Here is a 24,251-nt window from a genome sequence, read left to right as displayed (position 1 = left end):
GGGGGGTTTTTTTGGGTTTTGTTTTGTTTTTTTCTTAAGGGCTCGGCTTCTTGCTGGGTATAGAATTGTCCTTCCTCTCCAGCCGCGTGTAAGGCTCGAACGCGGACGCTCCGGGCGGGTACGAACCGGGCAGGTCGTGCAGGCTGCCCAGCAGCGGCCCCCCGAAACACAGCGGCCTCCCCGGCAGCCGCGGCGACGACGACGAGGATGAGGAGGATGAGGAGGACGCGGCGAGGGACGGGACGTGCAGGCCGAAAGGCGGCGGCGCCGGGGGGCTGCTGCCGCCGCCCAGCCCCGGCGGGGACGCGGGGCCCGGCGGGGCCAGGCTGGCGGCGGGGCTGGGCACCGGCACCGGGTTGGAAGGGGGGGACAGGAGGCTCGGGGGGGCCGGCACGGACAGGAGGCGGCCTTGCTCCAGCAGCCGCAGGATGTTGCAGGTGGCGAAGGACTCGGAGGTGCTGGAGGAGCGTTTCTCAGAGTCCCTGCTCTGGTCCTTCTTCTGCTTCGTGCGGCGGTTCTGGAACCACACCTTGACCTGGGGAGGGGGGTTTGGGGTGGGGAGGGGGGGGGGACAGGAGGGCACGGACGGAAAGAGAGCGCGGGGGGGGGCCGGGGAGAGAGAGGCGAGAGCCAGGAGAGAGCGAGAGATGCGAGAGAGAGAGAGAAAGAGAGAGATGGATTAGAATAAACGGCCAAGCGAGGTCCGCCCGCCCGGGATCCGGCCGCTCCCAGGGAAAGGGAGAATTCCTGCGGGGCCCGAGAGGGGAGAGGGGCCCGAGCCTGCGGGGGGCACCCCGGGGAGGAGAGCACCGCGATGGGACCCCAGGAATGGCAGCCCAGGAATGGGACTCGGGACAGGAACCCAGGGTTGGGATCTGCGGGATGGAACCCCAAGGATGGAACCCCAAGGATGGAACCCCAAGGATGGGATCCCAAGGATGGAACCCCAAGGATGGGATCCCAAGGATGGAACTCCAAGATGGAACCCCAAGGATGGAACCCCAAGGATGGGATCCCAGGGTTGGGAGCCCCGGGATGGGTCCCCATGGATGGGACCTCTGGAAGGGAACCCCAGGAATGGGACCTCAGGAATGGGACCCCAGGAATGGGACCCCAGGAATGGGACCCCAGGAATGGGATTTCAGGGATGGGAATCAGAACAGGAGCCCGGGACTGGGACCCCAGGAATGAGATCCCAGGGATGGGAATCCAAACAGGAGCACAGGATTGGGAGCCTGGGGATGGGTCCCCATGGATGGCACCCCAGGGATGGCACCCCAGGGATGGCACCCCGGGGATGGGACTCGGGACAGGACCCCAGGAATGGATTTCAGGGATGGGATTCCAGGGTTAGGAGCCTGGGGTGGGTCCCCATGGATGGGACCCCAGGGACGGGACCCCAAGGACCCCAGGGACAGCAGCCAGGGATGGGACCCAGGGATGGGACCCAGGGATGGGATCCCAGGGATGGGACCTTGGGGACGGGAGCCCCGGGAAGGAGCCCAGAGCTCGTGTCTGACCCCCCCCCACCCCACCCCCGCGCCGTGCTCGGCTCTCCCTGCGCTGCTTTTCCCGGGAATGCTGACAGGGACGGGCTGGATTCTCCTCAACCCCAAATTCCCGTCCCCGACTGCCAACCCTGCCCTGGCCGGGGCGCAGGGTGACACCTGAGGGGACAGGGTGGCTTCTGGTGGCCTTGGATTGCTGGGTACAGACCCAGCTGGGGACACCCGCACCCCGACCGAGGTCAGGAGGGAATCCGGGCTGAGCCCCGCGGGATCCCCGCACCCCAAAACCGCCCCTGCCCACCGCAGACCCCCTGAACGCCCCCTCGGGAGTTCCCTCCCTCCCTGGCAGAGCAGAGGGGCAGGAGAGGCAGAGAGAGAGACAGAGAGAGGCGGGAGGGACGGACAGACGGACACGGGGGAGGGAAGGACACGGGTGGGGAGACACTCGGGTTAGAGCGCGGCGGGGACGAGCGGGAGGGACCCCGAGCCGCGGGGCCAGCGGCGCCGGGCTCCTCCCGGTGTCACCGGCGGCTCCTCGGGGACACGGCAGGCCCGCGGTGACACGGCACAAAGGAGCGGAGCGTGGGAGCCGCGGGAACCGGGGGACACCGGGGACACCGCGGGGACACCGCGGGGACACCGCGGGGACATCGCCTCCCGCCACCGCCGGGCACTGCCGGCCCGCGCCTCCCCTCGGGGACATCCGCGACACCCGCACGGGGACACGGAGGCACTCACTGCCACCGGGCACAGCCGCGTCCCCAGGGATGGTGTCCCCATGGCACTGACCCCAGAGTGGTGTCCCCATGCCACTCGTCCCAGGGCTGTGTCACCGTGCCACTGACCCAGAGCTGCATCCCCATCCCAGTGACCCCACAGTGGTGTCCCCATGCCACTGACCCCTTGGTCACTCCGTGCTGACCACTGGGGCTGGTGTCCCCATCCCACTGACCCAGGGGTGGTGTCCCCATCCCAGTGACCCCAGAGTGGTGTCCCCATGCCACTGACCCCCCTGGTCACTCTGTGCTGACCACTGGGGTGGTTTTGGGAACAATGCCTGTCCCCAGAGGTGGTGTCCCCATCCCACTGACCCCAGAGCTGTGTCCCCATCCCAGTGACCCCACTGGTCACTCTGTGCTGACCACTGGGGCTGGTGTCCCCATCCCAGTGACCCCAGAGCATTGTCCCCATGTCACTGACCCCAGAGTGGTGTCCCTGTCCCACTGACACCAGAGCTGTGTCCCCATGTCACTGACCCCAGAGTGGTGACCCTGTCCCCCTGATCCCAGACCTGTGTCCCCATCCCACTGATCCCACTGGTCACCCCGTGCTGACCACTGGGGTGGTTTTGGGAACAATGCCTGTCCCCAGGAGTGGTGTCCCCATCCCAGTGACCCCAGGGTGGTGTCCCCAGGTCACTGACCCCAGAGTGGTGACCCTGTCCCACTGATCCCAGGGCTGGTGTCCCCATCCCAGTGACCCCAGAGTGGTGTCCCCATGCCACTGACCCCGCTGGTCACCCCATGCTGACCACTGGGATGGTTTTGGGAACAACGCCTGTCCCCAAAGGTGGTGTCCCTGTCCCACTGACCCCAGAGCTGTGTCCCCATCCCAGTGACCCCACTGGTCACTCTGTGCTGACTGCTGGGGTGGTTTTGGGTACAGTCCCACGTCCCCAGACACGGTGACCTGACACAGAATTGTCCCATCCCCCGGAGCAGCCGAATCCTGGGAATTGCAGATCCCAAACCCACAGTGTTGGGGTACAAGAAGACCCAGGCGGCCCCAAACCCATCTAATTAGCACCACCCTAACGAAGATCCGGCGTGAACCCGTACAGGATGGGCACTCCCAGAACTCTCACACCAAATATTCCCCATCCAGCAATTCAGGAGGAGCAGGAATTCAGGAAAATCCCTCAGTGAGATCTGACCCTGGAGGGCGGGCACGACGAGCCCATGGATCAGGTTTGGAACTCCAACCCCACCCCTGAACCCCAAACCAGGGCTGCTCCTAAATCCCACTGTCCCAGGGGGATCCAAATCCAGCCATGCCAGGGATCCAGGGGCAGCCACAGCAAATCTGGGAATTCCAGCCCAGCCAGCAATTCCTTGCCAAGATCCCAGCCCAATCTCCCCTTTCCCAGTGGCAGCCATTCCCTGGCTCCTGTCCCTCTGTCCCTTGTCCCCAGTCCCTCTCCAGCTCTCCTGGAGCCCCTCCAGGGACTCTCAGAATTCCCTGGATTTTTCCTTTTTCCAGGGGAACATTCCCAGTTCTCCCAATCCACAAAGGAAATGGGAATATGGGAAAAAGGAATTGCGGCTCGGAGACCCCAAAAGGCTGGGAAAGTGTCTGTGGAGAGCTACAAAATAGTGCAAAATATTAAATAATAATAATGATGTATTATTTATATTAAATAATAAATCAATAAAAATAATTTAATATTTATACTTGGGAAAGAGAATAAAAATGGGAAATTATACACACACATTTTTATATACACATTATTTTATTGCATATAAATATATAATTATTGTTTAATTTAATTTAATTAAATATATTTAATTACGTCTTTATGTATTCTATATTATATTGAATTACATCTTTATATTTTTATTAATTTTATTTTCTGCTGTATATTAAAGATTCTATTGTTGAGATATTTTATATTAATTTATAGTTATAGTAATAGCTATTATTGATAGCTATAAAATAAAGCTTATACCTATACAATACAGCTTACTAATATATAATTCATGTGTACATATATAGTATATCATGTATTTAATGTAATTATAATGTATTATGCATTTTATATGATGTATTATATTTTATTTTCGATTATATGTTTATATATTGTGATATTGATGTTTTTCCTTCATTTTAAAATTATTTTATCATTATTTTTATTTGTAAAATTTAATTTTAATTGATTTTTAAAATTGATTTAAAAAAATATAATTTAATTTAATTTTATGTTATTATTTCACTCCCTTGTCTCCTATCAAATTTTTAGAATTCTCTTCTATTTATTTTGTTTTCTGCTACTGTATTTTCTTTTGCTTTATTCTATTCCATTTTATTTTCCCATTTTTTATTCCATTCTATTCTTTCTCCCTTAGCCAATTTACTTTCATTATATTTTATATTTTATATTTTATATTTTATATTTTATATTTTATATTTTATATTTTATATTTTATATTTTATAATTTATATTTTAGATTTCATATTTTATATTTCATATTTCATATTTCATATTTCATATTTTATAATCAATATTTTATTTGTTATATGTTATACTTTATTATATTTCATATTTTGCTTTAAATTTTTTGTTATCATTTTATTGGTTTTTATTTTTATTTTATAATGTTAGTCTAATTTTATTATTTTATATTTTATTTTATTTTATTTTATTTTATTTTATTTTATTTTATTTTATTTTATTTTATTTTATTTTATTTTATTTATTTTCAATTCCCACTTCCTATTCCATGACCGGATGAGTCCCCGAGATCCCCCTGGATTTCTCCTCCTTTCTCCAGGGATTCATCTCTCTGACTCCAGGAAGGCAGGGCTGTGTCCCCTCCCCTGCTCCTGGCACCTGGAATGCCATCCCAAATGTCACCACGCTCGGAATGCCGCAGCCCGGCGCTCCGGGGAGTTCTGATCCCGGAATCCCAATTCCCAGATTCCCGGCAGGGTGTGGGGAGCAGCACGTGAAGACGGGAATAAAAACGGGAACACGGCGTTATCCAGAGCCTGCGGAATCATCCAGAACCCACAATGTTGGCTCCACCCTGGTTTTCCACGGCTGTCGGCACTGGCATGAAGCCCCAAGGGGTTGGATCCCTGGAATCCCCGGGATGGAGCTCACGAGGGGTTGGATCCCTGGAATCCCTGGGATGGAGCCCATGAGGGGTTGGATCCCTGGGATCCCCGGGATGGAGCCCACGAGGGGTTGGATCCCTGGGATCCAAGAGATGGAGCCCATGAGGGGTTGGATCCCTGGAATCCCTGGGATGGAGCTCACGAGGGGTTGGATCCCTGGGATCCAAGAGATGGAGCCCACGAGGGGTTGGATCCCTGGAATCCCTGGGATGGAGCTCACGAGGGGTTGGATCCCTGGAATCCCTGGGATGGAGCCCAGGAGGGGTTGGATCCCTGGGATCCCCGGGATGGAGCCCATGAGGGGTTGGATCCCTGGAATCCCTGGGATGGAGCCCATGAGGGGTTGGATCCCTGGGATCCCCGGGATGGAGCCCACGAGGGGTTGGATCCCTGGGATCCCCGGGATGGAGCTCACGAGGGGTTGGATCCCTGGGATCCCCGGGATGGAGCCCAGGAGGGGTTGGATCCCTGGGATCCCCGGGATGGAGCCCAGGAGGGGTTGGATCCCTGGAATCCCGGGGATGGAGCACATGAGGGGTTGGATCCCTGGGATCCTGTGCCGTGATGGCGGAGAGCGCCGTATCCCGGGATTCCTTCTCCAGAGGTGCGGGGCCGCTGTTCCCATCCCTGCCCTTCCCCGAACACCTCAGAGCCACAAACAGAATTATTCCCAAGAAGGGAATCCTGATGGAAACCCCTTATCTGGGAAGGCAAAAGGGGGGAGCTCGTCATTCCACGGATCTCAGCGATCCGGGGATTTGTGCACACTTTCAGTCCAGTAACTGCCATCCATCCATCCCTCCACCCATCCATCCATCCATCCCTCCATCCATCCCTCCATCCATCCCTATCCATCCATCATCCATCCATCATCCATCCATCCATCCCTATCCATCCATCCATCCATCCATCCCTATCCATCCATCATCCATCCATCCATCCATCCATCCATCCATCCATCCATCCATCCATCCATCCATCATCCATCCATCCATCCATCCATCCATCCATCCATCCATCCATCCATCCATCCATCCATCCCAGCATCCCAAAGCACCACACACACGGCACCGGAATTTTCCTCCTCCCATTACAGTTCCCGTTACCCATCCTCATCCGCTGCTTCCCGCCGCACTGGGGCTGAGCCGTGGTGGGAATCGCTCCTGACTGAGATCCCAAACCCCCAACCCAGGCAGATCCTGGGAATACCAACACCGCACACTCGGCATTCCTGCATTCCCAAAACGGAGTGTGTTCTCCCAGCGTTTATCCACCCAAGTCAACCCCGACCCCGCTGCGCGGCTCCGGGGCCGAGGCCGTGTTTGGGGTTTTTAGCGGTGTTTGTTTTGGGCTGCCCTGCCCTGGCATACACCCCATCCATTGTCCATCCGTCCATCCATCCATCCATCCATCCATCCATCCATCCATCCCAGCATCCCAAAGCACCACACAGACAGCACCGGAATTTTCCTCCTCCCATTACAGTTCCCGTTACCCATCCTCATCCGCTGCTTCCTGCTGCACTGGGGCCGAGCCGTGGTGGGAATCGCTCCTGACTGAGATCCCAAACCCCCAACCCAGGCAGATCCTGGGAATACCAACACCGCACACTCTGGCATTCCCACATTCCCAAAAAACACCACAGCGCGTTCTCCCAGTGTTTATCCACCCAAGTCAATCCCGACCCCGCTGGGCGGCTCAAGGGCCGGGGCCGTGTTTGGGGTTTTTAGTGGTGTTTGTTTTGGGCGGCCCTGCCCCGGCGCTGACCCCATCCATTGTCCATCCGTCCATCCATCCATCCATCCATCCGTCATCCATCCATCCATCCCTCCATCCATCTATCCCAGCATCCCAAAGCACCACACAGACAGCACCGGAATTTTCCTCCTCCCATTACAGTTCCCGTTACCCATCCTCATCCGCTGCTTCCCGCCGCACTGGGGCTGAGCCGTGGTGGGAATCGCTCCTGACTGAGATCCCAAACCCCCAACCCAGGCAGATCCCGGGAATACCAACACCACACACTTGGCATTCCTGCATTCCCAAAATGGGAATGTGTTCTCCCAGTGTTTATCCACCCAAGTCAACCCCGACCCCGCTGGGCGGCTCCGGGGCCGGGGCCGTGTTTGGGGTTTTTCGCGGTGTTTGTTTTGGGCGGCCCTGCCCCGGCGCTGACCCCGGCTCCGTCACGCGCTCCTGGCACACGTGTGGCCCCCGGCTCCTCCATCCCGCGCTATTCCTGGCTGCCGAGCGGGAATTGGCCGGGATTAGCTCCCGACCGCCGGCAGCTGACGCTCGTTGGGAGCCTGCGCTCCGCCATCATCCTGCGCCACCTTCCTCCTCCTCCCTTTCCTCCCTTTCCTCCTTTTCCTCCTTTTCCCTCCTCGTTCTCCTCTCTCCAGCCCCGCTGGGGCTCGGATCCTGGATCCCGGCGCTGTGCAATCCGTCGGGATCGCCGCCCGAACCCGCGGGTTCGTAACGGCGGCTCCGTGAGCCTCTCGCCTCTCCCTGTTCCGAGTGGATGGATTCATCCCTCGGCTGCCATTCCAGCTCATCCCGCTGTGCCAACCATTCCGCACCCTCCGCCACGGCCTTTGGGAACGCGCTTCCAGCCGCTGGCGCGGTGGGAATTGTCCCTGTCCCTCATCCGGGAGCCCATTCCCAGCACGGCCTCTCTCCCACTACTGATCCAAAATTCCAGCCAGCAGCCAGGCCCGTGTCCGGCTCCTGCTCCAAAATTCTGGGAATTTCGGCTTGGGAATATTTGGATATTGGGAATTCTGGATATTGCAGCCAGGGAACCTCGCGGGTGCTCTGGTGCCTTTTGGAAATGGAAAATTTGGAGATGCCTGCGAAGCTGGAGGGGAATTCCCCCATTTTTGGGGTTTTGGGAAGAGCTGGGATGGGTGGGGACACCACCCTGGCAGGCACACCCTCCATGAAATCCCGAGGGTCTGGATGGGACCCGTGGGTGGGAATTCCAGCCCCAGCATCGGGATCAGCCCCAAAGCTCATGAAAACCATCACCAAACCCAAATCCCACCATTTTTTCAGGAAAACATTTAAATTACATCCACTTGGAGGATGCTGGGGTTGCTCTGGGAACACCCAGTTCGGCTTTATCGGGAATCAACTTTCCATCAGGAATTCTGAAATCCTGGGACTTTATTTTCTGGGGGGGGAGGGCATTGTAAATCCTTAATGACACAAATCTCAGCGAATTACTCCCAATTTTTTCCCCCATCAATCATTTCACTCCATGCTCGGAGGATTCTGGAAGCACCCGGATATTTTGGGATCCCAAATATCCAACTCCTCCATCCCACAGCAGACCCCAGTTTCCCGCTCCCCTTTTTAGGAACACTCCCCAAAATCCAGAATCCATCCCTGCAGCCAGGTTTTTGGGGTCCCGATGCCGGAATTCGGGAATCTCTGGGGGCTGAGCCGGCCCGGCCCTGCCACCGTGGTGTCCCCACTTAGGCCCGGCTTTATCGTCCCAGGAGGGGCCGGGATTAGCGGGGCCACGTGAGCTGGGTGTGCTCCAGGAACGCGCTCTGACGCAGGCTGGGATGTGGGAATGGGATCCAGCAGCCGCTGGAGGTGCCCAAATCCCGGGAATCTCCGGTGGGTAGCAGGATTTGGGATCTCCCTCCTTTCCGGGTGCTTTCAGCATCCCGGCGTGACCCGATCCCGTTAAATGTGGGATCGTTCAGGCTGATGTTCCCTGTGGTCGCCTATTCCCAAGGATTTGGCAGCTGCCAGGATGCAGTTCCCAGATCCTCTGGAATAGCCCAGATCCCTCCTGGAAAGTCCTCCAGGAAAACAGGGTGGGAGAGTTCACCCCATCCCAAAAAAGCTCCGGCAGAAGGGATGGAGGGAGGGATGGAAGGAAGGATGGAAGGAAGGATGGAAGGAAGGATGGAAGGAAGGATGGAAGGACGGATGGAGGCCCCTCAGGAAAGTACCACTGAATCCCAGAATTCCCAACAAGTTTGGGTTGGGAAGGACCTTAAAGCTTTTCTTCCAAGGGCAGGGACACCTCCCACTATCCCAGGTGGATCCAACCGGGCCTTGGGCACTGCCAGGGATCCAGGGGCAGCCCCAGCAAATCTGGGAATTCCAGCCCAGCCAGGAATTCCTTCCTAATATCCCAACCCTGCCCTTTGGAAGTTCCAAAATCCCCTGGTGGGGATCCTGTCCCTTCCACCGTGTCCCAGACCAGAGGGAAATGGGGATCACCGGGGTTTTGGGGCTCCCAGATCTTCCCAACCTCATCTTTCCTGCTTTTTTTGTTTTCCCAGGAGAGCAAAACCTGTGGCAGCCCCAGCCCCTGTCCCCTTGTCCTGTCCCTGCGGGGACCGGGAGCCGTTAACGAGCCGAGGTGATTAATTTTTAACGGCCTCCTCTTAATTGCCAGGCTATAAATAGACCTTCCCGGCCCTCCTCAGCCTTTCCCAGATGTTTTGCTCCGTGCTGGGAATCCCGGGATGCTCTGGGGGAATGCGGGCCTATGGGTAAGGATGGAGTTGTAGGGTGGCCCAGGAGTTGTCCCCAGGAAGGTCTGGATGGAGCCCATGGGGACACCTGGAGAATCCCATGGATTTGGCAGGAGCCAGGCAGGCAGAAATCATGGAATGATGGGATCATTTAGGTTGGAAAAACCCTTGGAGACTCCTGAATCCATCCACTCCTCCCAGCACTGCCAAGGCCACCACCATGTTCCCAAGTGCCACATCCACAGGGCTGGTAAATCCCCCAGGAATTGGGATCCACCCCTGCCCAGTTGGAAATCCTTTTCCATGTAGGAATTTTCCCAAAAATCCAAGCTAAACCTTCCCTGGCACGATTTGGGACTGTCCCTCATCCCGGGTGTCACCTCCCTGTCCTGGCCTTCAGGAGGGCTGGAAAACACCAGGGCCACTTGAACCTGAGCCTGGCACTGAACTCCTGACCCCGAGAGCAAATCCCTTCATCCATCCCATCCCATCCCATCCCATCCCATCCCATCCCATCCCATCCCATCCCATCCCATCCCATCCCATCCCATCCCATCCCATCCCATCCCATTGCATTTCCTCCCCATCTCATTTTATCCCACCCCATTTCATCCCAATTCATCCCAATCCCATCCCATCCCAATTCTGTTCCATCCCTCCATCCATCCATCCATCCATCCATCCATCCATCCATCCATCCATCCATCCATCCATCCCTATCCATCCATCATCCATCCATCCATCCATCATTCATCCATCCATCCTTCCATCCATCCATCCATCCATCCATCCATCCATCCATCCATCCATCCATCCATCATCCATCCATCCATCCATCCATCCATCCATCCATCCATCCATCCATCCCATCCCAAATCATCCCAGTTCCTTCCCATCCCAATTCTGTTCCATCAATCCCATCCCACGAGGGATTTATGGGAATTCCACCCCCTCCACTCTCCCCTTTTTGCCTCCTCCTCCTGGGATTTTCCATCCCATAATAACACTGGCAAGAGGCACTTTTCCCTTCAGGTTTTCCTGGAAAAAGCCGGATCCATGGATACAAGCTGCCCTGGGGGTTTGGGATGGGTTTGGGATGCTCCTGCCGCTTCCCAGCTCATCCCGAGGAGCTCAGAGCTCGCCTCAGCCTCTCCAGGGAAATATCCTCCAATGGGAACATTCCCCAGGTTAATTAAACTCATTGAATGTTAATCACATCCGTGGGTTAATTAGGAAAAGCACCGGGAGGCGGAGTGGGGACGTGGATCCTGGGCGGGAAGAGGAATTCCCTGGATGGGTGGAAGGAGCTTTGGCTCCAAAATTCCCTCCTGCGCTCCTGGCAGATCCCTCCTCTCCCCTGGGGGATCCCACCCTCACTTGCAGGTGATTCCCATCATTCCTGGGTGATTCCCATAATTTTTGGGTGATCCCATCATTCCTGGGTGATTCCCATCCTCACTTCCAGGTGATTCCCATCATTCCTGGGTGATCCCATCATTCCTGGGTGATTCCCATCATTCCTGGGTGATTCCCATAATTTTTGGGTGATCCCATCATTCCTGGGTGATTCCCATCCTCACTTCCAGGTGATTCCCATCATTTCTGGGTGATTCCCATAATTTCTGGTTGATTCCCATCTTTTCTGGGTGATTCCCATCCTCACTTCCAGGTCATTCCCATCATTCCTGGGTGATTCTCATCATTCCTGGGTGATTCCCATCTTGTCTGGGTGATTCCCCTCTTCCCTGGCTGATCCTTCCTCTCCCTTGGGTGATTCCCATCTTTCCTGGGTGATCCCTGCTTTCCTTAGATGATCCCACCCTCTCTTCCAGGTGATCCCATAATTTCTGGGTCATCCCATCCTCATTCCTCAGTGATTCCCATAATTTCTGGGTGCTTCCCATCTTTTCTGGGTGATCCCACCCTCACTTCCAGGTGATTCCCATAATTTCTAGGTGATCCCCTATTTTCTAGGTGATCCCATTCTACCTCCTAGGTGATTCCCGTCTTTTCTGGGTGATTCCCATAATTTCTGGGTGATTCCACCCTCTCTTCCAGTTGATTCCCATAATTTCTGGGTGATCCCATAATTTCTAGGTGATCCCATCTACCTCCTGGGTGATTCCCGTTTTTTCTGGGTGATTCCCATCTTTTCTAGGTGATTCCCATAATTTCTGGGTGATCCCATCCTCACTCCCAGGGGATTCCCATAATTTCTGGGTGATCCCATCCTCACTCCCAGGGGATTCCCATAATTTCTGGGTGATCCCATAATTTCTGGGTGATCCCATCCTCACTTCCAGGGGATTCCCATCTTTTCTGTGTGATCCCCCTTTTTCCTGAGCGATTTTCCCTCTCCCTTGAGCAATCCCAGCTCTCTCTGAATGATTCACCCTCACTTCCAGGAGATTCCCGTTTCTCCTGGATGATCCCACCCTCACTCCTGGCTCATTCCCATCTTTTTTGGGTGATTCCCCTCTCACTGCCTGATCCTTCCTCTCCTCCCGGTGATTCCCTCTCTCCCAGCCCGATCCCCCACTCCTGGAGCACGACTCAGAGCCAAAAAATCCCAAATCCCGCTCTCCCCAACCCATCCTGCCTCCAACTCTGCCAAACCGCTGCCAGCAAAGTAAAACCAGACCCCAAATCCCTTTTTTTTTTTTTGTTTTTCCTATTTCCAGCAGGATTTCTGCAGGATCCCAGCCCCGCTCCCGGGAGCGCTGCAGCATTCCAGCTGCGATCACACCGTGTCTCTTCCCATCTCGTCACATTCCCTCCTCACCAGGATGAATCATCCTTCCTTCCCCCTCCCTTCCCAAACACAAAAAAACATCCCAGCCCTGGTGGCCCCCTTCCCTTCGGGGCTCCCGTCACATCCACAGGGAAAAGTCAGGAGCAGCTGCCTTGGAATTCAAGATTTAATTCCAAGAATTTGTCTTGGAATTAAAATCCAGCCCAGGGAGGGGCGGGAAAAGATCTGTCCCGTGTCCCAAAAAAAAATTAAAGAGCCAGGAGATGCTGTTGATTGGGATCCACCGCTAAAATTCCATAAATTCTGGGAGCTGTTCTGGGAATGGATCACCAGAGGCAGCCAAAATCCTGGGATTGCTGCAAGAGCCGGATTCGTCTCGGTTTGGAGGAGCTGGGTGGGGACGGGAGGGGCTGGTGGTGACTTTTCCCTCTCCAGGTCACATCCAGGTGGGATCAGCACCTTCCAGACCCACAGGGGGCTTGGAAAAGTCGGTTTAAAGCTCTTGGAATTCCCGAGGGAAACATCCTGGCCGTGAAAAACCAGGAATGAGGGAAAAGGGGACGCCCAAGTGTGAAACCATTGCCAGAGAGAGGGAGGGGAGGAATTCGGGAATTCTGGGTGGCTGGGAAAAATCGGGGAGCCAGGAAGGTTCTGGAAACTGGGAATTGGCTGCAGGGGAGGAAAAAGGGTGTGAAAAGCAGGGAAGGGAATTTAAGGAGACAGGGATGAAGGAGGGAAGGGGGAGAGCGGAGGAGAAGCGACAGCGCCCGGCCCACGGGGAGGGAATTTTCTCACCCAGGGATGGAGGCTCCGGAGCAGCGGGAAAAGATGGGAATTTCATCCCCAGGGAAAGGCCGTGACCTGCCAGCCCTGGCACCCTGCTGGGCACGTCCTCCGGGCCCGGGGGACAAACGCCGAGACCACGGAGAGAGCCTGGATGGGGGATTGGGGAAGGGGATGTGGGGTTTGGGAAGGGGGATTGGGGAAGGGGGATGTGGGATTGGGGAAGGGGATGTAGGGTTTGGGAGGAGGGATTTGGGAAGGGGATGTGGGAAGGGGGATTTGGGATTTGGGAAGGGGGATTGGGGAAGGGGGATTTGGGATTGGGGAAGGGGGATTGGGGAAGGGGATGTGGGATTTGGGAAGGGGGATTGGGGAAGGGGGATTGGGGAAGGGGATGTGGGAAGGGGGATTTGGGATTTGGGATTTGGGAAGGGGGATGTGGGAAGAGGGACTGGGAAAGGGGGATTTGGGATTTGGGAAGGGGGATTGGGGAAAGGGGGATTTGGGATTTGGGAAGGGGGATGTGGGAAGGGGGATTGGGGAAGGGAGATTTGGGATTTGGGAAGAGGGATTTGGGAAGGGGGATGTGGGAAGAGGGACCGGGAAAGGGAGATTTGGGATTTGGGAAGGGGGATGTGGGAAGGGAGATTTGGGATTTGGGATTTGGGATTTGGGAAGGGGGATTTGGGAAGGGGGATGTGGGAAGAGGGACTGGGAAAGGGGGATTTGGGATTTGGGAAGGGGGATGTGGAAGGGAGATTTGGGATTTGGGAAGGGGGATATGGGAAGGGGGATCCTGGGAAGAAGAATTTGGGAAGGGAGATTTGGGATTTGGGATTTGGGAAGGGGATGTGGGAAGTGGGATTGGGGAAGGGAGATTTGATTTGGGAAGGGGGATTGGGGAAGCAGGATAGGGGAAGGGGGATTGGGGTAGAGGGACGTGGGAAGGGGGAACCTGGGAAAAAGAATTTGGGATGGGAGATTTGGGATCTGGGAAGAGGAATTTGGGAAGGGGGATTTGGGAAGAGGGAGCCTGGAAAGTGGGGTTTGGGAAGAGGAATTTGAGAAAAGAGATTTGGGAAGGAGGATTTGGGAAGAGGGATTTGGGATTTGGGATTTGGGAAAAGGAATTTGGGAGGGAGGATTTGGGAAGTGGGATCCTGGGAAGAGCTATTTTAAAAGGGGGATGTGGGAAGGGGAATTTGTGAAGAGGCATTTAGGAAGGGGAATTTAGGAAGGGGGATGTGGGAAAAGGGATCCTGGGAAGGGGGATTTGGGAAGGGGGATGTGGGAAGAGGGATCCTGGGAAGGGGGATCTTGAGAAGAGGGATTTGGGAAAAGGGATTTGGGAAGCGGCATTTGGGAAGGGGGATTTGGGAAGAGGGATATGGGAAGGGGGATAGGGGAAGGGAGATTTGGGATTTGGGAAAAGGGATTTGGGAAGGGGGATGTGGGAAGGGGAATTTGGGAAGGGGGATTTGGGAAGGGGGATTTGGGAAGGAGGATGTGGGAAGAGGGATCCTGGGAAGGGGGATCCTGAGAGGAGGGATTTGGGAAGAAGGATCCCATGCCAGGGACACACAGCTTGTCCCTTGTCACCTGTCCCTCCTGGCTCTGTGGAGGTGACACCAGGACCCCAGGAGGAGGAATCCCGGGAAAAGGGAATTGCTGTGCAGTTCCCGCTCCCTGGAATCCTCTGCTCCCGCTTTGCACAGCTCCCCGTGGATCTGGGGAGGGGACACTGGGACAGCGGCAAGAGGGACCTTGAGGAAGGGACCCTGGCAGGGGACAAAGCTGTCCCTGCAGTGTGACACGGCCAGGCCACCTGTGACAGTGCCAGCTCCATGGGGGTGACACTGGGACCTTGGGAAGGGAAATCCCGGGAAGAGGAACACTAGGAAGAGGGATCCCAGGAAAAGGGACCTCAGGAAGAGGGACACTGGGGAAAGGGACCCTCTCCAGGGGACAAAGCTGTTCCCACAGGGTGACATGGTCACCTGTGACCCTCCTGGCTCCATGGAGGTGACACTGGAACCTTGGGAGGAGAAATCCCGGGAAGAGGGACCCCAAGAAGAGGGATCCCAGGAAAAGGGACCTCAGGAAGAGGGACACTGAGGAAAGGGACCCCTCACCAGGGGACAAAGCTGTTCCCACAGAGTGACACGGCCAAGGCCACCCGTGACCCTCCCAGCTCCGTGGAGGTGACACTGGGCACTTGGGAGGAAAGATCCCGGGAAGAGGGACCCCAAGAAGAGGAATTCCAGGAAAAGGGAAGCCCTCAGAAGGGGACAAAGCTGTTCCCACAGAGTGACACAGCCAAGGCCACCTGTGACCCTCCTGGCACCGTGGAGGTGACACTGGGACCTCGGGAACAGGGAACACGAGGCCGCTTTTCTCCCGACCCCAGCACAGCTGAATCCCACCCCAAATCCTCCTCCTCACCCAAATCCCCCTATCCTACCACCAAAAAATTCCTGGAATGCCGATTTCCCCCTCAGCCAGCAGCAGGATCCCCCCAGATCCTCCCCCCCAGGAGCCAGGGCCTGGCTGCCCACAGCTGGGATGGGTTTGTTCCATAAAAAAGGGTTGGAAAAACTGGAATTATTTCCTGTACAAATGCCATTGCCAGACCCAGCAGGGGAGGGGTGGACGGGGCAGAATATTTATAATTATTCTAATATTATTAGTAGTACATAAATACCATTATTAACATTATTTAATTAAATATGATTGCTATTTAATAATAAATTTCTAAGCCAAAGCCATCACGACCCCATCAGAGGCACCAACCTCAGAGCTCACCCCATCCATGCTCCCCGTTCTCCCCAGCCCAGGAAAACCAGGAAAATCCCTATTCCACCATCCAAGGAAGGCGACGGAAAAGAGATCCAGGCCTAATTCCCGGACTGCTGGATTTGGGGCGCAGGAAAAGCGGGAGCAGCCCCCCCACACCCCAACCCCCACCTCGGGTCACCGCTGTCACCCCCTGCTCCATCCTCTCCCCGCTTTTCCCGGGATCATGGAACAGGTTGGGCGGGAAACGACCTCAAAGCTCATCCAGAACCGCCTCCCCTTTTCCAGGCTGCTCCAATCCCTCTCCAACCTCTCCTTGACCCTTCCCTGGACATTTGAGGCGACACCCCCAGCTCGGGGGGTCCCCAAAGACCCCTCAGGGTTGTCCCCAACCGCGTCCCAACCGCTCCGAGGACGCGACGGAGGAAAACCGCCGGGAACGCCGCGCGCATCCCGCCGCCGCCTCCCTCCCGACGGCGCGGGGACACGGCCACCGCGGTGTCCCCGAGCCCGGGGACGCCCCGCGGGTCTCACCTGGGTCTCGGAGAGGTTGAGCTGCCGCGCTAGCTCGGTCCGCTCGCGGCCCACCACGTACTGGCAGCGCTGGAACTCCAGCTCCAGGCGGTAGAGCTGCTCCGCCGTGAAGGACGTCCGCGTGCGCTTGGGCCGGTCCAGGTCCAGCCCCTTGGGCAGCACGATCTCACGGATCGTCCCTTTGGCATCTGTGGGGAGAACAGGGAAAGCTGTCAGGGAAAAAAAACCCCAAAAAAGTGAAGGAATCGGTCAAAAAATTCCAAAATGCGGTGAACGAGCGTTGGGAAAATGGAGCGTTTCATCCTGGGAATGGTTTGGAAAGCGTGGAGCAAACAGGAGGTTAAGGCCAAGGAAGAATTTGAATTAAAGATTTTTTTAAATGTAATTTTTGCAAAATTTTTGATGGGGAGATCTGTCAGGGAAAACAAAACTGAAGGAATCGGTCCAAAAATCCAAAAATGTGGTGAACGAGTGTTGGGAAAATGGAATGTTTCATCCGGGGAATAGTTTGGAAAGTGTGGAGCAAACAGGATATTGATGGCCAGGAAGAATTAGAATTAAAGATTATTTTAATGTAATTTTAATCTAATTTTTGATGGGGAGGTCTGTTAGGGAAAAAAAAAAGTGAAGGAATCAGTCCAAAAATCCAAAATTGTGGTAAATGAGTGTTGGGAAAATGGAGCGTTTAATCCTGGGAATAGTTTGGAAACCGTGGAGCAAACAGGAAATTTGTGTCAGGGAAGAATTTGAATTAAAGATTATTTTTTCTGTAATTTTGATATAATTTTTGATGGGGAGATCTGTTAGGGAAAACAAAACTGAAGGAATCGGTGGAAAAATTAAAAAATGCCATTAATGAGCATTGGGAAAATGGAGCGTTTCATCCTGGGAATACTTTGGAAAGCGTGGAGCAAACAGGAGATTTGTGTCAAGGAAGAATTCAAATTAAAGATTTTTTTAATGTAATTTTTATATAATTTTTGACGGGGAGAACCATAAGGGACAAAAACAAAACTGAAGGAATTGGTCCAAAAAGCCAAAAATGCGGTTAACGAGCATTTGGAAAACAGAGAATTTCATCCTGGGAAAAGTTTGGAAAGCCAGGAGCAAACAGGAGATTGATGGCAAGGAAGAATTCAAATTAAAGATTATTTTTTCTGTAATTTTAATATAATTTTTGATGGGGAGATCCATCAGATTTAAAAAAAGGGAAGGAATCAGCCCAAAAATCAAAAAATGTGGTAAACGAGTGTTGGGAAAATGGAGCGTTTCATCCTGGGAATAATACTTTGAAAAGCATGGAACAAACAGGAGATTTATGTCCAGGAATAATTTGAATTAGAGATTTTTAAATGTAATTTTAATATAATTTTTATATAATTTTGGACAAGGAGATCCATCAGGGAAAAAAACAAATTGGAAGGAATTGGTCCAGGGAAAAAAAAGCAAAACTAAAGGAATCAGTCCAAAAACCCCAAAATTGGGGGTGGAATGGAAAATAAATGGAATCAAAGAGTGGCTGGATGTGGATTATCCATGGAATTCCCACAATCTGGAGCTAAACTCTGGCTTGGTTTTTCCCTCCAGCCCCAAATGTGGAGAGTTTATAAATACCCAGGGAAAGGCAACAAATCTCCATGAATTAGGGTTTTTTGGGGGGAAAATGGAGTGTTTAATCCTGGCAATAATAGTTTGGAAAGCCAGGAGCAGACAGGATATCGATGCCAAGGAAAAATTTGAATTAAAGATTTTTTTAAAACGTAATTTTCATAGAATTTTTGATTTCTGTCCTTCCTTGGGAATACCGGAAAAAATTCCTCTCTGTGACAATTCCCATCTCTCCAGAATTATCCACGCTGGAGGAATATCTCCTTGGAATATCTCCTTGGGATATCTCCTTGGAATATCTCCTTGGAATATCTCCTTGGAATATTTCCTTGGAATATCTCCTTGGGATATCTCCTTGGAATATCTCCTTGGAATATCTCCTTGGAATATCTCCTTGGGATATCTCCTTGGAATATCTCCTTGGAATATCTCCTTGGGATATCTCCTTGGAATATCTCCTTGGGATATCTCCTTGGAATAACTCCTTGGAAAGCTCAGCTCCTGTTTTGGGGCGGTTTCCTATTAAAGGACGAGTTTGGGAAGCGCCGTGGGTGCCGAGCTGTTCCTGCCTGTGGATTTTATGGGGCTGGGAATATCCAGGGAAAAAGAAGTTTGAGGGTTTGGGTGTGGGAAGGGGCTCGTGGCCATTCCAGAGGAGCCTCCGTGGCTTCACTTCCCACCAGGAAAAGACAAACTCCATAAAAAAAAAAATCCACGGGAATGCTGTCCCAGCTCCCAGAAATCCAAACAACCCTCGGGAATCGCCCGCTGAGATCTTCCCAGATCCCAAATTCCGACTGGGTTTGGGTGAGCCCTCCCTGCAGGGCTCCAGGGGATTTTCCAGAGGGTTAAAATCCAGGCAGGAAGTGGCTCCAAGCCCTGATTTTGGGATGCTGGACCCAGCTCCAGACGGATCCCGGTCGGAGGTCAATCAGTGGGGCTCCCTCCCTCCGGCTGGGTTGGGCAGGAAGGGATTACAAAACTCCTGGGGTAGGAAGGAGGAAAACAGCGAGGAAAAGCTGGGAATGGGGGGATGGAGATGGGATGGGGGTGGTGGAGATGGGAATGGTGGCACTGGGATGGGAATGGTGGTGCTAGGATGGGAGTGGTGGCACTGGGACGGGAAGAGTGGCACTGGGATGGGAGTGGTGGCACTGGGATCAGAACGGTGGCACTGGGATGGGAATGGTGGCACTGGGATGGGAACGGTGGCACTAGGATGGGAGTGGTGGTGCTGGGACTGGAATGGTGTCACTGGGATTGGAATGGCGGCACTGGGATGGGAATGGTGGCACTGGGATGGGAACGGTGGCACTGGGATGGGAGCGGTGGCCCCAGGACTGGAATGGTGGCACTGGGATGGGAATGGTGGCACTGGGATGGGAGCGGCGGCACTGGGATGGGAGCGGTAGCACTGGGATGGGAACGGTGGCACTGGGACTGGAATGGTGGCACTGGGATGTGAAAGGCGGCACTGGGATGGGAATGGTGTCACTGGGATTGGAATGGCGGCACTGGGATGGGAGCGGTGGCACTGGGATCGAAATGGCAGCACTGGGATGGGAATGACGGCACTGGGATGGGAGCGGTGGCAGTGGGATCAGAACAGTGGCACTGGGATGGGAATGGCGGCACTGGGATCAGAACGGTGGCACTGGGATTGGAATGGCGGCACTGGGATGGGAGCGGCGGCACTGGGATTGGAATGGCGGCACTGGGATGGGAATGGCGGCACTGGGATGGAAATGGCGGCGCTGCCATCGGGTTGGCAGAGCCAGGCTGAGGACAGAGGAGCTGGGATGAGGGCGGCGGATCCGGCACTGGGAATGGGGACCAAACACCAATTTGTGAAAGGGACCCCAACCCCGGAGCCGCTTTCCCACCGCGGAGCCGCGGGACACGGCCGAGGCACATCCCGGAACGCGGCACCGAAGGAGTCCCGAGGGCTTGGGGACACCCAGGGTGGCACAGGGGGTGACAACACCTGACCCACACCCCAAACCCCACAGGCTGGCGCAGAGCCACCGGGAAGGAAAGGGGCTGCAGGCGGATCAGCGGCTTTTCCGGCGGGATCAGCGCCGGGAACCATTTTGTGTGGGAAGCGCCGTGGCGGTGACGACGCCCGGGCCACGTCCGCACTCCCGTGCCCACGGCCGTGCCCACGCCACGGCCACGGCACAACAACAGCCGGGAATGCCGGGGATGCCGGATCCGAGCTCGCAGCTGCGGCCTCGGCTCCAGCTCGGCATTATTTATTGTCATTCCCCGGCAGCTGGAGCAGCTCCGGAGGGACGGCAGGGAAAGGGGCACGGCCGCGGTGCCAGCTCGGCACAGGGGACACCAAACCCCTCATCCCACCCTGCTGATCTTCCCCAGTGGAGGTTTTGGGAGGCCATCCCCCCATCCAGGCCTTTGGAATGGCCTCCTGAGAGCCTTTTCCCTTTCTGGAGGCCCAAAAATTCCCAGGTCCGGCCTGGAGGGTTCCGGAGCCTTGGGCCTCACTGGTGACACGTCCTGCTCTTGGGGACTGGGGTACTCCTGGTGGCTCTGGAGCCAGGACAGGGCTGGGATTGAAATCTCCCAAAGGAGCAGAGGGCACCCAGATCCACGGGGACACCTCAGCCTGGCACAGGGACACCTCAGCCTGGCACAGGGACACCCCACCCTGGCACACGGACACCCCACCCTGGCACAGGGACACCTCACCCAGGTACAGGGACACCCCACCCTGGCACAGGGACACCCCACCCTGGCACAGGGACACCTCACCCAGGTACAGGGACACCTCAGCCTGGCACAGGGACACCTCACCCAGGTACAGGGACACCTCACCCTGGCACAGGGACACCTCAGCCTGGCACAGGGACACCCCATGCTGGCACAGGGACACCTCACCCAGGGACAGGGACACCCCACGCTGGCACAGGGACACCTCAGTCTGGCACAGGGACACCCCATGCCCACCTGGGTCCCTGCACCAACACAGCTCCCGGGACCTTTGGGGGTGCACACCCCTCTGCCAGTCCCCAGGATGTCCCCTTAGTGCCATGGGGTGGCCATGGTGGCACCAAACGCCACCAGGGTCCCGCCACGTGCTCTGTGGCCACCGGGCCCAGCACAGGGAGGTGACCGGGGGGAGCATCCCGGGACGTGTCCCCAGCCCCGTGGAGCTGCAGTGGCCGCGGTGACACCGGGACCGCCACCGGGACTGCCCAGGTCCCTCTTTGTCCCGTTTATCCCGGGAGCCACCCCGACGAGACGGGGACGGCCGGGAGGCGACCGGGAGGTGACCGGGAGGCTCCGTCCCGCACGGACCATCCCCGGTACCGCGGGACCGGCGAGCGGACCGAGATCCCGAGAGGACCCCACCAATGTGAGGGGTTGACCAGGACCGTCCGCCTTCACCGAAAGCACCGCGGGCGAGCACCGGGGCTGCACCGGGGCTGGCGGCAGCTCCTCGGCCGCCGCTCCTCGCCGAGGCCGGGACGAGCGGGGGCCCATTCCCGGGGCAAGCAGCCAGAGCGAAACTCAAAATATTAAAAAATAATTGTTTTGAAACATAAAAATGAACATCTTAACCTCCCGCTAAGCACAAAACCGACCGGGAGGCTCTGCCCGGGCCCAGCCGCTGCTCGGCCCCGGCCCTGCCCGGCTGCGGGACCGCGGCCGGGGCGGGTGGGGACCGGCGGCTCCGTGTCCCCGCAGCCCGGGTGGCCCCGCCACGTTCCCCCCGCTGCATTTCGGCTCAAGCCCGGTGATTTGCGGCGTTTTCTCCCCGCCACCATTTTGTCCGCACCGTGGCGGCTGCAGCAAGATGGTGAAACCGGGCGCTCCCGGTGAGGGTCCCCGGGGTCGGCGGGAGCGGAGACCCTGCCCCGGCCTTGGGCACCGACCCCCGCCCCTCTCCTGATGCCGGCACCGTCGGGGCGGCCTCGGTGGGGCTGAGACCGGAGGACGAGAGGCCTGACCCCAGCCTGACCCCGGCGGGACCGGCGGCAGGCCCGCTCGGCGACCCCCGGGGACGCGGGGACAGCACGAGCGGGACCCCGGGGCTCGTCGCCGAGCGCTGTCCGCTGCTCGGCCGCTGTCCCCGGTTCGGACTGGGACAGCCGGGCTGGCGGCGAAGGGCGCCTATCGCGACAACCGGGAGAGAGGCTTGGGTGAGCGGCGGGGCGCTTTCGCGGGATGACCCAGCCCGGGATAACGACGGGACAGGGACCCGGCTCCGGTCCGGGCTGCCCCCGCGGCGGTGAGGACGGAGGTCGCGGCCGCCGCTCCGCTCCCTGCCGCGCTGCCCGAGCGCTGGGCACCGGGAGGCCTCGGCCCTGATCGCCGAGCGGCCGCCGAGCCGCTCCGGGCTCCGGCGGCGGCGGAGGAGCGGCGGGGACGCGAAGCATCCCCGGGATCCCGGAGCCGCGGAGCGCTCGGGACCCGCCCGCCTGCGACAGTCGCGCCAGGGCGCCCCAAACTTCTCGGGGTTCGCCACAAGCCAGAAGCGGTCCCGGCGAGTCCCAGGCTGGCGGGGACCGAGCGCGGGCGGCGGGGCGGGATGCGGGGTGAGGGATGCGGGACGCGGCGGCTCCGGAGAGCGCCGAACCCCAGCCGGGGCCGAGCCGGTGACATTATAAAGGGGAAAGAAAAAAAAAATAAACCCCCCCTCGCCCGCCGCCGCTCCGTGACGCTTTTCTCCTGCGACATCGCTCCCAACGCCGAGCCGATGCTGTCCCCCCTCTCCCGCCGCCCGCGCGTCCCCCGCGGGGCTCCGCCGGCCCGGCGGGTCCGTGACCCCGGGGCCGTTCCCCTGGAGCCCTCCCGGCCGCCCGCTGGGCACGGCCCCGCTCCGAGCCCGCTGCCGGCGGAGCCGGGTTGGGGCAGCGGGCCCGGTCTGTGCCGCGCGGAGCGGAGCCGGGGCAGGAGCGGCGGGGCCGGGAGGCCGGAGGTCGCGGCCGGGAAGCGCCCGGGATGCGCTGGAAGCGGTGCCGGGGATGCCCGGTGCCCGGAGCGGGAACCCCCGGCGGAGGAAGCGGGGAGCGGGGACGGGAGCGGGGAGCGTGCCCGTACCTCGCACCAGGATGCGGCGGCAGTAATCCGCCTCGCCGGTCCCCGACGGGCTCTCGGTGTCCGGGGCGCACTGCTTGGAGGAGCCGGGGCTGACCGCCGACGTTCCCGGGATGTCCTTGAAGCCGCCGGCGGCTCCGCCGCTGCCGCCGCCGCCGCCGGCGCGCAGGGCGCTCTCCAGCTGCGCCCGGGTCGGCAGCTTCTCCCGGGCCCGCCCGGTGGCCGCGGGCTCGGCCAGCAGCACGGGGCTCCCGCCGGGCTCGGCCCCTCCATCGCTCATCCCTGCGGGCGCCGCGGCGGGATCAAACATCAGGAGGCAGAGAGAGACACGGGGAGAGGGAGAGAGGAGGCAAGGCTGGGCGGGGGGGATGGGAGGGAGCCCCCCCGCCCCCCCACCCTCCGCAGACCCCTTCCCCTCCCCGCCCCTCCCCGGCCCCCCCGGGGCTCGGCGCCCCGGCTCACCCCCATGGCCGGGGAGCGCCGGGGGCCGTCGCCTGTCGCCTGTCGCCCTCTCCCAACCGGGGGCCCGGCATTTAAAGCGCGCCCCCCTCCCCGCCCCGCCGGCCGGGGGTGGTACCGGCGGCGGGGGGGACCCGTCGGGGCGTCCCGAGAGGGTGCGAGGCTGGGGGGGAGAAGGAGTTTCAAACTTTGACAGGCGGCCGAGCCCCCCCCGCGCCCCCTCCCCAGCTCCACCTCCCGCGGCACCTCGCTCCGGGCAAACTTCAGGCGCTCCGGCCGCGGCCGCTGCCCTTCCATGGAGCGCCGGTACCGGTGCGGGTCCCGCTGTCGGTGCCGGTACCGGCGGGAGCGAGCGACGGGAGAGCC

The 24,251-nt window shown here is 57.3% G+C and overlaps 1 protein-coding gene across 2 annotated transcripts; it reads right to left on the bottom strand.

Annotated features, from left to right (window-relative positions):
- VAX2 (ventral anterior homeobox 2) lies at window positions 1-24,251 on the bottom strand (the record flags this gene model as incomplete). 2 transcript variants are annotated; one of them, XM_084204357.1, is made up of 4 exons in its annotated part: window positions 1-535; window positions 16,761-16,948; window positions 23,430-23,708; window positions 24,132-24,251. In XM_084204357.1, 3 exons carry the CDS (start codon window positions 23,704-23,706, stop codon window positions 35-37), a joined length of 966 nt encoding a protein of 321 aa, XP_084060483.1. In that variant the 3' UTR covers window positions 1-34. The 2 variants fall into 2 exon arrangements, with proteins under 2 accessions (XP_084060483.1, XP_084060482.1); XM_084204356.1 differs by lacking the exon at window positions 24,132-24,251 and having other exon boundaries at window positions 23,430-23,736.

Source organism: Fringilla coelebs (genome assembly GCF_963513975.1).
Source record: "Fringilla coelebs genome assembly, chromosome: 4".
Classification (NCBI taxonomy): Eukaryota; Metazoa; Chordata; class Aves; order Passeriformes; family Fringillidae; genus Fringilla; species Fringilla coelebs.
This window is presented reverse-complemented; position numbering and strand designations above follow the sequence as displayed.